General features: G+C 38.4%; 1 protein-coding gene across 2 annotated transcripts in view; it reads right to left on the bottom strand.

Annotated features, from left to right (window-relative positions):
* Window positions 1-12,678, bottom strand: part of TLE4 (transducin like enhancer of split 4) — a 145,156-nt gene extending 132,478 nt beyond the window's left edge. For both annotated transcript variants that reach the window (XM_008057217.1, XM_008057218.1), the window contains exons 1-3: window positions 12,478-12,678; window positions 11,309-11,372; window positions 10,083-10,127 (exon numbers count right to left, since the gene is read on the bottom strand). In XM_008057217.1, coding sequence (XP_008055408.1) covers window positions 10,083-10,127; window positions 11,309-11,329 — 66 coding nt within the window. In that variant the 5' untranslated portion in view covers window positions 11,330-11,372; window positions 12,478-12,678. The remainder of the gene's footprint in view (window positions 1-10,082; window positions 10,128-11,308; window positions 11,373-12,477) is intronic.

Raw genomic sequence — 12,678 nt, 5'->3', positions numbered from 1 at the left:
CATACAACAGTTAACATATATCCCCTGCTATATATCCCCCCCTTCTGCCCATCTTTGGAAGAAAAATATCGGATCACATAGTAATTCATACAAAGTCAGAAGTCATGTGATGAAATGTTCTAATACAAACCACAGGAAAAGTATAAAAACCGATCACTTTAAAGACACACTGGTATTACATTTTATTTAACATATATATTACACATTTTAGAAAAACTGTCATAGTTCTGTGTCAACATTACTTTAGCTTGAATGCTGGTCCCAAGGGAATCAGTGAATTGTCAACCATCTAGTAATTAACTGTGGAACTTTGTGTCTCACTATATTCATCCACAGAATTGGAGGAATGCTTCGCCAACATTATCGGGGCTTACATGGAAAAATGAATGAGAAAGTACCTTGTAAAATATAAAGCAGTATATGTATTTTTTGAGTCGGAGTCTCACTCTTGTTGTTCAGGCTGCAGTACAGTGGCACATTCATGGCCACCACACCTCAACCTGCTGGGTTTAGGCGATCCTTCCACCTCAGCCTTCCAAGTAGCAGGAACTACAGACGCACACCATCATGCCTGGCCAGTTTTTGTGATTTATTGTAGAAACGAGGTCTCACCAAGTTGCCCAGGCTGGTCTTGAACCCCAGGGCTCAGACAATCCTCTCGGCCTTGGCCTCCCAAAGTGCTGGGATTAAAGGCTGAACCACCGTGCCTGGCCGAAAGTATTTCTAATCAGTGAGGCCACAGAAAGCAACAAACTAAAGCAACACGATCATTTTAACCAAAGAAGCTAAAAGAGATCTGGGCATTCACTTATACCCTAATTTTAAACACCCCTAGTAACTACACACCTGGTTACTAGTAAGGCCAGAACTAGTAAATGAGGCTCTAGACTCAGTCAAGTAAGAACTTACAAGGAGGTTGGAAACTATGCTGGTAGTGGAGTATTCCAAACGTAGCATTTGCAATAAGGCAGAAATATCCATTACACCAGCATTCTCTCCTTGAGTCAAATTTGAGATCTAGTTTACTGGTTGGCTGATTTCAAGCAAGTTATTTAAGCTCTCTGTATCTCAGCCTCCTCATATGTAAAATGGAACTAATAATAATAATTCTTTAATCTCTTAAGGTTGTTGTGAGAATAAGTGAAATATTACCTGCATGAAAAGCTCTCCAAAACTGTTTATTGCTACAATTATTGCTCATTCAACAACACTATACCATCTCCACTAATAAAAAAAATGAAAATAACTTCTACATTCCTTGTCCCTCAAAAAGAACCAGAAACCTGCAATTTTTACTAATTAGGAGGGAAGTTAACTAAACACAACACAGTAAAGATTAGTATCTCCCCACACTCATTCAAACCACATGTATACAGACCTACTAATAGTAAAATAATTCTGCAGGTGCACCCGAATTAGTGATACAGTGATGTTCAAACTGAATTTTAAATCTTGTTAGAAAAGATTCATGTTTTCATCTTTAAGAAGGCAGACCCAACAAGCTAAAATACAGGTATTCCACTTCAACTACCCTCACTCGATTTACTTCCTCTTTCTAGGCTTCATTTTCTCACAAACTTAGCTAGCAGACAACACAGACCCATATATGCTTGGAGGTTCAGGATTTCTTATCTATCCTGCAACCTAAATACACTCAAAAATATTAAATCACATATATTCTTGGTTAGCTCTTTCTGACTACAAGTATTCCCTCATTCACCAAATACTCCACGAGCACCAGCACCTACTATATAACAGGCACAATTCTCAACACTGGATATACAGCAGGAAACAATAAAAGCTCCTGCTATCATGGAACTCACATTCTAGCACAAGAGGGGAAACAGGCAATAAACAAGTATGTAGCTAATATAGTATGTTTGCAGAGTATGGTTTAGGAATGCTGGACAGTCAAGTTTTATTAGCCACTTTGCTAAAAGTGGATCTTGGCTTTATATTTAAATTTGCTGATCCTAGACTCCTTTTGAGCAGGGCCTGGGCACTGAATGGGTAGAGAGGAGGAAAGGGAGGAGCTGTATTCAAACGCAAACACAGATCATATCTCTTGCTAGGGATGACAGCATAACACTCTTCGAATGCCAGCAGCATCACCATGCTCCTCAAGTGGCAGAAAGCCCAACTCAACACAGAAACAAGCATAGTATTTGCTGTTTGGAAACAGCATAGCCAGTGAAGGGAGTCCTGGAAGGGAAGTCAAGAAACCTACTATTTCCTCTTCTGCCAGTGACTCCCGCTATGCAACCTCAAGCGCATTCACTGACCTGCATGAACTCTGGTATCCCCACCCACGTGCTGATCCTCCCTGACTGTGACACTGGGCTAGTCTCTTAAGCCCTTAAGCCTCAGTGTCATCTGTTAAAGGAGGCCAGTGGAATGCTTGGCAAACTGTCGGGTACTCCACTGACAGAAGCTATTTAAATAAATACATGGATCCAGGCTTGCTACCTGCTTTACAGAACATGAGGAAGATTAAGGAGTACATACAAAATGCCTTAAGCTCTCTGCAAAGAAAGAGTGTTACAGAGTACTAGTGCTTCTAATTTCTACTGACTACTATTTCGTTTTATTTCTTTACATTTTCAAATTCTGTAACCAAAATCATCCAGACCTTCAGAAACAAAACATGTAATTAGAAAACAATGGCAAACATAATCCTAATTACAATAATAAGTGAAATAAGTCAGCTAAGAAATCAGAAAGTCAATATTCCTACTTCTCCCCAAACCTCTCACTTGCCTAGGTTGCTACAAGTAACTGGGCCCTGCAGAGGTCCCAGAGCACCACAGGCAGCCCAGGTTGTGGATGGAGCCGGTCCCATGCTGGTGGAGAAGTTATCCTACATTCCATGAAATGCACAAACTCCTTCCACAGTATAATTCTTGAAGTATTTGAGGGCAAATCCTCAAAAAGGATGACAAGATGACCCACTCACCAGAGGAGAGAGTACCTAAAGGGTGTCCCGGAGTATCTCTCTTCTGCTTCTTTGATGAGCCAGCTAAGGAAATCCATACCTTGCCCAATTAGGCCCCCTGGATAGAAAAAGGGTTACGCACACTGCAACTCTAAAAATAAGTTTTGGCTTGGTGATATACAAATAGCAAAAGCTTGGCATAAATGCTAGGTCAACTCCAATAAAAACAGAGAGTATATGGATTTGTGGTGATGAATGCCAGCTAAATCCCTCTTTACAGATAGACAACATCTACCACTGACAGCTGTTACTAAGGCAAAGTCAAAACAGCTCTAACTTTTGCTTCTGACAAAAACTTGAGGCCTTTTCCCCACAAAGCAATCATTTCCTAAACTCTGCTTGCAGTGTACTTACTTTGAACATGTCCTAAGTCTTGCAAACTGTCATTATCAGTGTAAATACTCAGTCATCATGCCTAAATGTGCTGCCTCTTGCTTCTCTCTAAGAGCCGAGCTTACAAAAGTGACAACTTAACCCACACAAGACCACTGGATCTGCTACCATTGCTGGAATACAGGAGAGTTTTTTTTAAGAGGTTATGAAAAGGAATCAAAGACAGTGCCTTCCAGAAATCACATCTCTTTTACTCTTTCTCTAGCCACCAAATTGCTGTCCTAAAGTCATAAACCAGATCACCAAGTCACATCAATGCAATAAAAATGCCCCCATTAAAAGCAAACACATAACTTCTAAATGTCCATTTTTAACATTTAATTCCCAACAGGCTTCCTCTATCTACTCTACAGTCCAAAAAGAAAGAAAGGAAAGTCGAGGAAAGAAAAGATAAAGAGTGAAGAACGTGGGCTAGTGACTACCATCTCCTCACCAAGACTGCAACAGCACTTAAAAGATGCATCTCATTCACCCAGTCCATTAGTCCAACAGGGCTCGAAGTGATACTGCCTAGCACAAAGAACTTTGCCCATCAAAATAATAAATAAAAATAAATGATATCCAGCAAGGATTAAGGGGCAGTGAGAAGAAACGACCCCTTTGTTTGAATGCTGCAAAGAAACTCTTTTAGCAGTAAAAGCAAACATCTGCCTTCATTTAAAACTTTGGGTTGTGTGATTTCCTGCATCTAAGAAGCTCTTTCTGAACTACAAAAAGGCCACAAAACATCACATTTTCCTCTCCCAGCGTCCCCCTTCAAAAGCCCACAAGATGGTGATTAACAAACAGCCCCTTGTCTTTAGGCAGTCTTACAAGCCACAGGAAAAGATAAAAGTTAAATAGAAGAGCAAGTTTATAAACAAATGAGAAAGAGGCTGCCTAGGGAGGAAGCAAATTCCATCTTGATAAGCAAGCAGCTCTCCTAGGCTACCTGTGTGCTCCAAGTAAAAGCAACCCTCGCCCTCTCAGCCACTGAAAGCACTCGGATGCAAAGGCCTCAATGAGGCTTCCAGTCCTACACTCAGAGCAGACAAAGAGATTCTCCCCACACTCAAGGGATTCTGGGTATGAGCCTAAAGTTCAGGGACTCAAGGAGGACAAACCCAAAATATCCCAGCCTCCCAGGACCTCTCCATTCTAGGAATGAGCTGGAGCCTGGAGCCTGAATCTCCAACTCAGGGCAGACCCATCTCCCAGGAGACATCCTTCCAGGTAAACACATCTGAAGTCCTGAGTCCACCACCTATTAGCTCTATCACCTTGTAAAGATCTGATCCTGTGTTTTAATCACCTTTTGATTGGACATAACCCCCTTTTTAGGATCATTATGAGAATTAAAGATAAGAATTGTGACCATGTGCCCAGATCAGTGGTAAACACATGCCAGATATATAATAAACATTCACTTCCACTGAAGTAAATTCCAATTCCACTCAACAATCACTGCTTTAGGTGAAAAATCTACAGCTATTCTCCTATGATTCCTCAAGAAAGACAAAATTAAGACTTCAACATGTGAGAATGGAAAAAAGGGAAACCCACAGTATTCAGAAAACACCCTAACACATACAAACCCTAAAGGTTAAATTTCATCCTCCACATCTGCTTCTCTTGCAGGTGCAGTTACAAGTAAAAAGACAGCTCACTGGGTCCTGCCACATGGTTATCAACTGCCCTAATGCTAGACCCTCTGGCAGTTTTGGAGAAAATATAATTTGAAATCTACATACATCTAGATTTACTAAACAGCAATAAAGTGAAGTTGGTCGCCTATTCCAAAATTTCCAAATGAGAGATAAGGGGGAAAAAACATCACCAATAACATCCACTTAGTTCACATTAATTGTGGATTATTGTCAGAGGGTAATAATCTTAAATTAGAAAAGGTGGCTTTAAACCTTAATGAAAAACAAAAACACAAGAAATCCCCTCACACACATACATACACGCTCTCTTAGAAATGGTCCAATCCAACAGTACCCATCCCCCATTCAGCTCCTCTACATTTTTATTTCCTAATGTTCATAAAGCAAAGAAAGTTTCTGTCAGCAACATTTTCATTGACTTACTAGTTACTTTCAGCTAGGACACCCCACTTTTAATAATGGTTCCCTATTGTTATTATACAAGAGTTCTACCACACCCATTTCTGGAAAAAAACATTAGCCACCGTGTAAGAATACAGCAGATATATTTTGGCCTACAGACTCAAACACCTACTTCTTCAACTACTCTTCCAAATATAAGCATATAGGATAAGACAAAGGATGTACAAGAAGCTGGCAATGTTCAAAAACAGTTACCTTAAGAGAAATCTGGTCTAAACAGAACTTAAAGCACACTTCAAGCAGTGTCCCCAAATAAAGAAGTCACAAAATTTACTGCACCTCAGAATCAAGTACACTCAAGGCTAGAATGCTATGCCAGTCGTATATTACTTCAACCTCAATAAATCTCTTCTTACTCTTCAAATCCTAGGCTGCTTTCTAAAATAGCTCACTAAAAACACCAACCTAATTAACAACAGCTTCCTCTGCAACAGTGGCCTTGATTTCACTTATTTACACATTAACTGCAGCCTCCTTTTGGCCAATCCAGTCTATTCTCTGTACCATGCCGAGCCTTTTATCTGCCCTGGACAGCATTTTCTCCAGCAGATGAAGTAGATGCCGATTGATTTGCTGTCGAGCATGGTAAATTAATAGCAACAAATTGCTGAGGGCCCGTCTCGCTGCTCCACCATGCTTCGGCAGTTTTGCTTTATTTGCTCCATGATGGGCAGCAGTCGGCCTCTTCAAGTCAATTTCTTCTTAACAACCTGCAATACTTTTCAATGGTGAAAATAGAGCTGTTCCTTGTAAGTCAGAAATCAATATCCTATTGCCCTTAGAAAATGCTAAACAAGCAGTATTGGCAATCCACTTGGTACTAGAGGGTATCAGATATAATGCAAATCCATACTGCTTCCCTCTTTGTAGTTATTACAGTTTGCTAAAAGGTTCCTAATGTCATTTATCATCATTTACCATCGACCAAAGAGGCTATGATTATGATATCCTATCAGTTGGCAAGGCCCTTTCATTTCTATTCAATTAATATTTTAGCAGCACTCAAATGGTTGTGGCCCAAGTCTTGTAATAAAATTTACATGGCTTTGAGTAAAACAGGAATTTTCCCACTTTGATTAAAAAATATACATATATATACACACACCCATATATAAAAATATGCACATATAAACATTTACATGTAAGTGTGTAGTACTCATACTCACTTCTAGATTTTAAGTATTACAGGTTTCTAAAATGTTCTGAGGTTTTCTAAAATTCAAACAGTAAGCTAAATGTTTTCTAGCAGCAGAGACTTTCACATTATAGAATATTAACTATAAAGAAGTCACAAAATGTTCTCATTTTCCCCTTTTCAAAATGCAGTATGTTCATGTCCATTTATAGCTCCTATGGGTTGAATTCACATACCTGTTTCTAATCTATTTCCAATAGTCAGTTTTTAGAATGGTAACCACTGCTGCCAGATTTCATCAGCAAGGACTTCTTTAATTACAGCATTACAGGTGAAGGATGGGAACAAGTAGCATTTAATAATGCTATCAACTCCATGTGTCACCCCTTTTTCTGCCCACTGTCACTGACCCATTCAGAAGCCACGATGTATGTATACAGATCAGCACAAAAAATAACAACTAAACCCTGGGCCAACTGTCTCATCCAAAACAAAAACCCACACTTGGGGCAATCCTTAGGGAATAAAGGCCAATGTTACTTCGTGTTTAAAAATTCCATTTTGAAGACATCATGCTAAAACATGTGCCATTCCTAACTATGTCTTATTTGTCATCTTCACTTTTGTGTTAGAACTTGAGACGGTGGCAAAGCATCAATTCCCATGATGGCCTAGAATACTCCATCCTAACTTTTCTGGGTTTTTTGCTAGTTTCATCTGCTCAGCTCTATCAATCCTGAAGATTATCAGAAACCAGATTCATATTTTATGCTCCAATTTCATGTCATGCCACCAAGTTCTCTTTTTTTAAAAAAAGCCACTAATTCTACCAGACTAATGCTATTTACTCAGTTACCAAAATTTAAATTAATTATGTTCTCAAACATAATTGTTAAAAATTGGCAACATTATGCAGGCTTAATTAAGATTAAATCCAATTTACTAAATGTACTTTAATTGGTACTAATTACATTAGCTTTCATTTCAGAATGACAAATTCCCCATAGGTTCCACTTTATAGTTCTCCATCAGAATCAACTCAGGGTGACTGCTGATGAGCATCATGCGGAATGGGAAGGAGGGTGAATACCCCACCCTGTTTGTCACTGCTTCATACTTTTATCCTTTTATCTATTTGCTAAGTCACAGAGTCATGACTCCATCACAGTCATCATTTTCTGTTCCAATGAAAAATTTCTCTGAAAATAAAGACTCTGTGGCTGGCAACAGCCAAAAAGAACAGGAGCGTTAACGAAAAAATACACAAAGGTTTCAAATATCAGGGCCACCAATTACTAGGGTACTTCCAAGGACTCCAGGGAGTCCTACTCTTGAACCCTTCGAGACACAAATCTAATAAGTGAATAAGCCTAACCCGATCTTTAGAACTAGGCCCAATTATGCCGCAGGGCAACTTCCCTGCATTATTGCTGCTTTCCATTACAAGGGTATCCAGCGAGTGCATCTGGAAGGAGGCTAAGAGGAACTAAGGCTGTCTGCCTAGGAAAACAAATAAAGACAGATATGCCTCTGTGCTTAAGGGGGAGAAAGAAAGAAAATATAATAAGTAGGTGGTTTGCAGGGCTGTCTGTATTTCATAATGTGATAAACTGCCCTCAGGATTCTTGATATGATTGAATTTAAAAGCAGGAAGAAAAAAACGGAAAATGCACTCTTCTCAATTTTAAATGGATGGCGTTTGAGGCCAGTTGGACAAGAAGATGACAGAATTATAGAGGTACAAAATGTGTAAAATTAAGGGATCTCACATACCTCCTCCCCTAAAAGAAGAAATACATACAACCAAATATAAGCTATGTGCTTCTCAGAAATGTAGATGGTATAAGGAGAACTGGAAACTAAGTGGTCAGGGTAAACAAGATAAAGAAGGAGAAATAAAAGGACATTAATCATCTGGTCCAATCTTTCAAAGGACACTAATATTGGGGAATGGGCTAAGGATCAAAAATAAAAAATAAAAAAATTTAAAAAAAGATATGTACAAGATCCAGACCTAAAATGAAATGTAACAAGATAATTAACAATCTGTCACATAATTTATTCCTGTAAGGTAGAGCTAAGGGCAGTCCATCCATAAGCTTGAATAGATTTTGTTTAAGCAGGAGATATTTACATTACTAATCGAAACAGAAATGGCAAAGATGCCAAAATAAGAATTTAATTTTACAGGCGGCATTCAAGCTATACTACAATGCTAATATTGACATAACCAAATAGTATACAAAGTAAAATAGCACTTGAAATAAAAAGTCCTTAATTTAAGTAACGTCTCATTTTTTCCCCCAACTTTTTGTTTTCAAGTACTATCTACCCGATTGCCTTTATTGTCTAACAGTCATCTTTTAAAGACCTACTCTCTGGGTATGTTCTGAGCATGTGGTGAATAACCATATCTAAAAAAGAATTCATAAACACTAAAAGCCTAATAATATGTGTTTATTTCATACTTTCTCAACTTAGAAAGTAATGGCATCCACCTTGAACATAAGTAAGAGATGAAAAGCTGTTAAGTTTTCCCTTGTCTTTTTCCCAGCAGGCAAACATATACACACACCTATTCTGAAATGGCTGATGAGACCTGAAGCACTTCTACTAGGAGATCGCTAAAAATAAATGCTTCCTAGAGGAATTATTATTGCCAAATAGTATTTTATTATGTATATACCTATATGCTATTCTCTGTCTAGAAACTTAAACCAAACCATTTCATTCGGTCTCCCGAAAAAAAAAAAGAAGGCAGCTGCTTGAATCAGACCTTTCAATGCTTTGACCAGTCATGATCATTTTTCTTTTTTTTTTTTTTTTTGTGAACTAATTCCTAGATTTCAAGACATAATATTAAATCTTATCACATCCTCCTATTAGGCTCATTTACACTGTACAAATTTTGGAAGTAATGGTTACAGTTCTTGGTAAGACCCAACTAAGTAGCCTCGGGGGACCAGTACAAGAATTTTACATCAATTTCTTTTGTAGCTCCACAGATTTCATTTTGATCCTCCCAGCTCACCCTCTATCCATTCTTTCACACCAAGCCATCAACGGCTCCATACAATTTACAGTTTTACTTTTTAATATTTTCCAAGAAAAGCTCTTTCATAAGACAAGTTCGCAATGCCCAAAATACATAAAGCAACTCTTTCAAAAGAAAAGCAGGACATTTTTTAAAATTTAGCATCCTGCTTTTGAAAGTGTACAAAGTTTAATATGCATTCAGACTTTTTAAAACAACATTTTAAAATTATTAAAATTAGGATAATATGAAAGAAAGATGGGGAGCCACACATTAAAAAAAGCATTCTCTCTATCCAATCTTTTAAAATACCCATAGCCATAACAATGTGCAGAATAAAATGGCAAAACATACAATTTTATTTTCAAAACGCACCAGTATTACTGTCATTTTAAATGGTTATAAAAAAAAATAACTTACCTGCTTGTGCATTTCTATATTCAACCCATAGGACATTTCATAATACTGTCAAAGAAGGAAAAGCAATTAAATTTGTGACTTTCATCAGTCTCCCTAGTTTGTTCAAAATGCCCCAAGTAAATTTAAAACAAACATAAAAGCCTCATTTAAACCAAAATATCCAGAATACTTATAAATCAAGGGAGGAACGTCCAATCACTATCCTTAACCTAATAAAACAGAAGTTATCTTAAGACACAGATTTTAGAATAACTCACAAAACTAAGAAAAATTAAGCTCAAACAGCATTTTTAACATCTCCAGTTATCTTTACACATCACAAGCAGATGAATCAAAAAAGTCTGATGAAAATTTGGTACCATATGAACTCTAATTCCTAGGCACAGCGGGCAAGCTAATAGCAAAAAATGTATCTTCTACAAATGCTGATGCTTTGAAAGAAAGGTAGGTAAAGGTGATGCTACTTAAGAATTTGGTTTCTCATTTTTATTTTACTGCTCATACTCACATATTCAAAGCAAAAGAGCTGAATGCAAAAAAAAAAAAAAAATGAATGAGTTACTCGGGACCCCTTTTGAACAACCATAAAAATATGCTTCATAATACTTCTGTGAAAACAGGTCTAGTTTTTTTGAACATATAGTATAACTGACATTATAGAAATTCTGGCGGAACAAATCAGTTCTACAAGAGACTACAACACTCCTCAAACCAATGTTAACACTATAAAAATTGAAAACACACAAAAATATCAAAAATATAATAGTAACACAAAGAGTGAGGAAAAAATTTGAAAAAGGGTTCACTGTCTTATCCCTTCATTCTTTAAAAGAAATAAAACACATTAAAATTCTAACAGTCTACAGAAAAATTGTCTGGTTAAAATTGTTTGCAGCAAGAGCAATAAAACAACAAAGAAAACCACTAACACAAAAACATTTTGCTAGGGACTAGACAAGTACGGGGTTTTGTTTTTACTTTTTTTCAACCTGTAAAAACAAAGTGCAGAAAATTATACCCCATGTGGAGGAACTTTTTGAAAATTCAAATCAAAGCTGGTTGTCAGAGGCAAGTTATTACATTCTAGAATTACAGGTTGCTAATAGACACATTCCCACAACCTCAACTGCTCTGGCAGAGTGACTGTGATCAGCAATTTGAGCATATTCTTGTTTTTGGTATTCCAAACTAATAGGCACTTTGAATATGTGACACCGTTTTCTTACCATGACATAATGCCGCTGCATTTCTGTCTTCTCACTGGCCAGTTTCTCACATTCCAGCTTCAGACTGTTCAAGACATAAGATAATCTAAGTACAGTGCAGATCTTAACTTATAGCCTTCACACCTAAACACATATTCTCTCCTCTAAATCTCACCTACAAACAACAATCCAAACAACAATCTTAAATACTGTACCACCCACATTACAGAAAGGATGGGAAAAGGGGTGATGGGGTGATGGGAACCAGCCTGGACTTGCCCCTTCAATAAGGATCAGATGTGTGGGTTTTGTTTTTGTTTTGTTTTTTTTAAGTTTTAAGGAAACAAACAATTTAATTCCAGAATTTCATCCAGAACTGACTATTCATGTAACACAACAAAAGAGAAAATGCACATCAATTACTACATATACAAGCGCAAATAAGTCCCCCAAAATGTCACAAGGGAGTCTGTTTCTTGAATGTTCCTCGAAGAGATTAATAAAAATATGAATCAAGCCTGTCTTAGGAAAGTCTTGTTTTGTTTTGCTGTTTTCCCTCCAAAACACACAGACAAGTTGAATACCACCACCAAGGGGCAAAATGTCGATCGGGTCCAGCGGCTTGTTTTGGCTTTTGCATTTATGAACTACGAATTATGCATCACCAAAAAGCCAGCCAAAGAAGCATGTTGCAAAGGCACTCTAGGTCCAAGACTCGTCTCTAAAATGAAACATTTTTCAGCACGAAAGTAATGAAATCGCTCACTCGGACTTCCCAGGGCTCTCAGCTCTTCAGCGGAATGGCCGGAACAAGTGAGCAGGAATCAAGACCGGAGTAATAAAGAACCAAGGAAGTCAGAAGGCCCCAGAATTTCCCAACCTTCCTTTCTCCTGGCCCCAATAAATCAATATCGAAAGTTTGGCCTCAGCGTTTTCCAAGTCGCCTCCGTTTCGATGGTTCTTTTATTGATTCACTTATTTAGCTACGGGAGAAGAAACGCTTGATTGCTGGACACCTGCCTACGGAAAAGGAGGCCTCGACGGGCCCTGTCTGCCCCCAGGACAACGCATTCTCATACCTTCGTGGTGCCTCCCTGCCCAGAAGAGGGGGGGGTCGGTGTTTGTATGGGAATGTGGGGGACGACAAGAGCTAAGCAAACAGCGGGATCAGCTAAAGTCAATGTCGTTACCTGTGGTACTGAGCCTGTAAAAACTGAAACTCTTCCTTAATCCGATCACAGGACTCGGAAATGGTAAATTTAAAGGGCTGAGCAGGCTGATGCGGTGCCTAAGGAACAACAATAAAATATTTCATTAGCCCACATCACAGGCGGAGCGGGGAGACGGGGAAAACACACCACGCGGCGCCCGCGGGGGTCGGGGGGGGGTCA

This window comes from Carlito syrichta, unplaced genomic scaffold (genome assembly GCF_000164805.1).
Source record: "Carlito syrichta isolate Samal-C Ts95f unplaced genomic scaffold, Tarsius_syrichta-2.0.1 Scaffold302880, whole genome shotgun sequence".
In the NCBI taxonomy this organism is placed as follows: Eukaryota; Metazoa; Chordata; class Mammalia; order Primates; family Tarsiidae; genus Carlito; species Carlito syrichta.
This window is presented reverse-complemented; position numbering and strand designations above follow the sequence as displayed.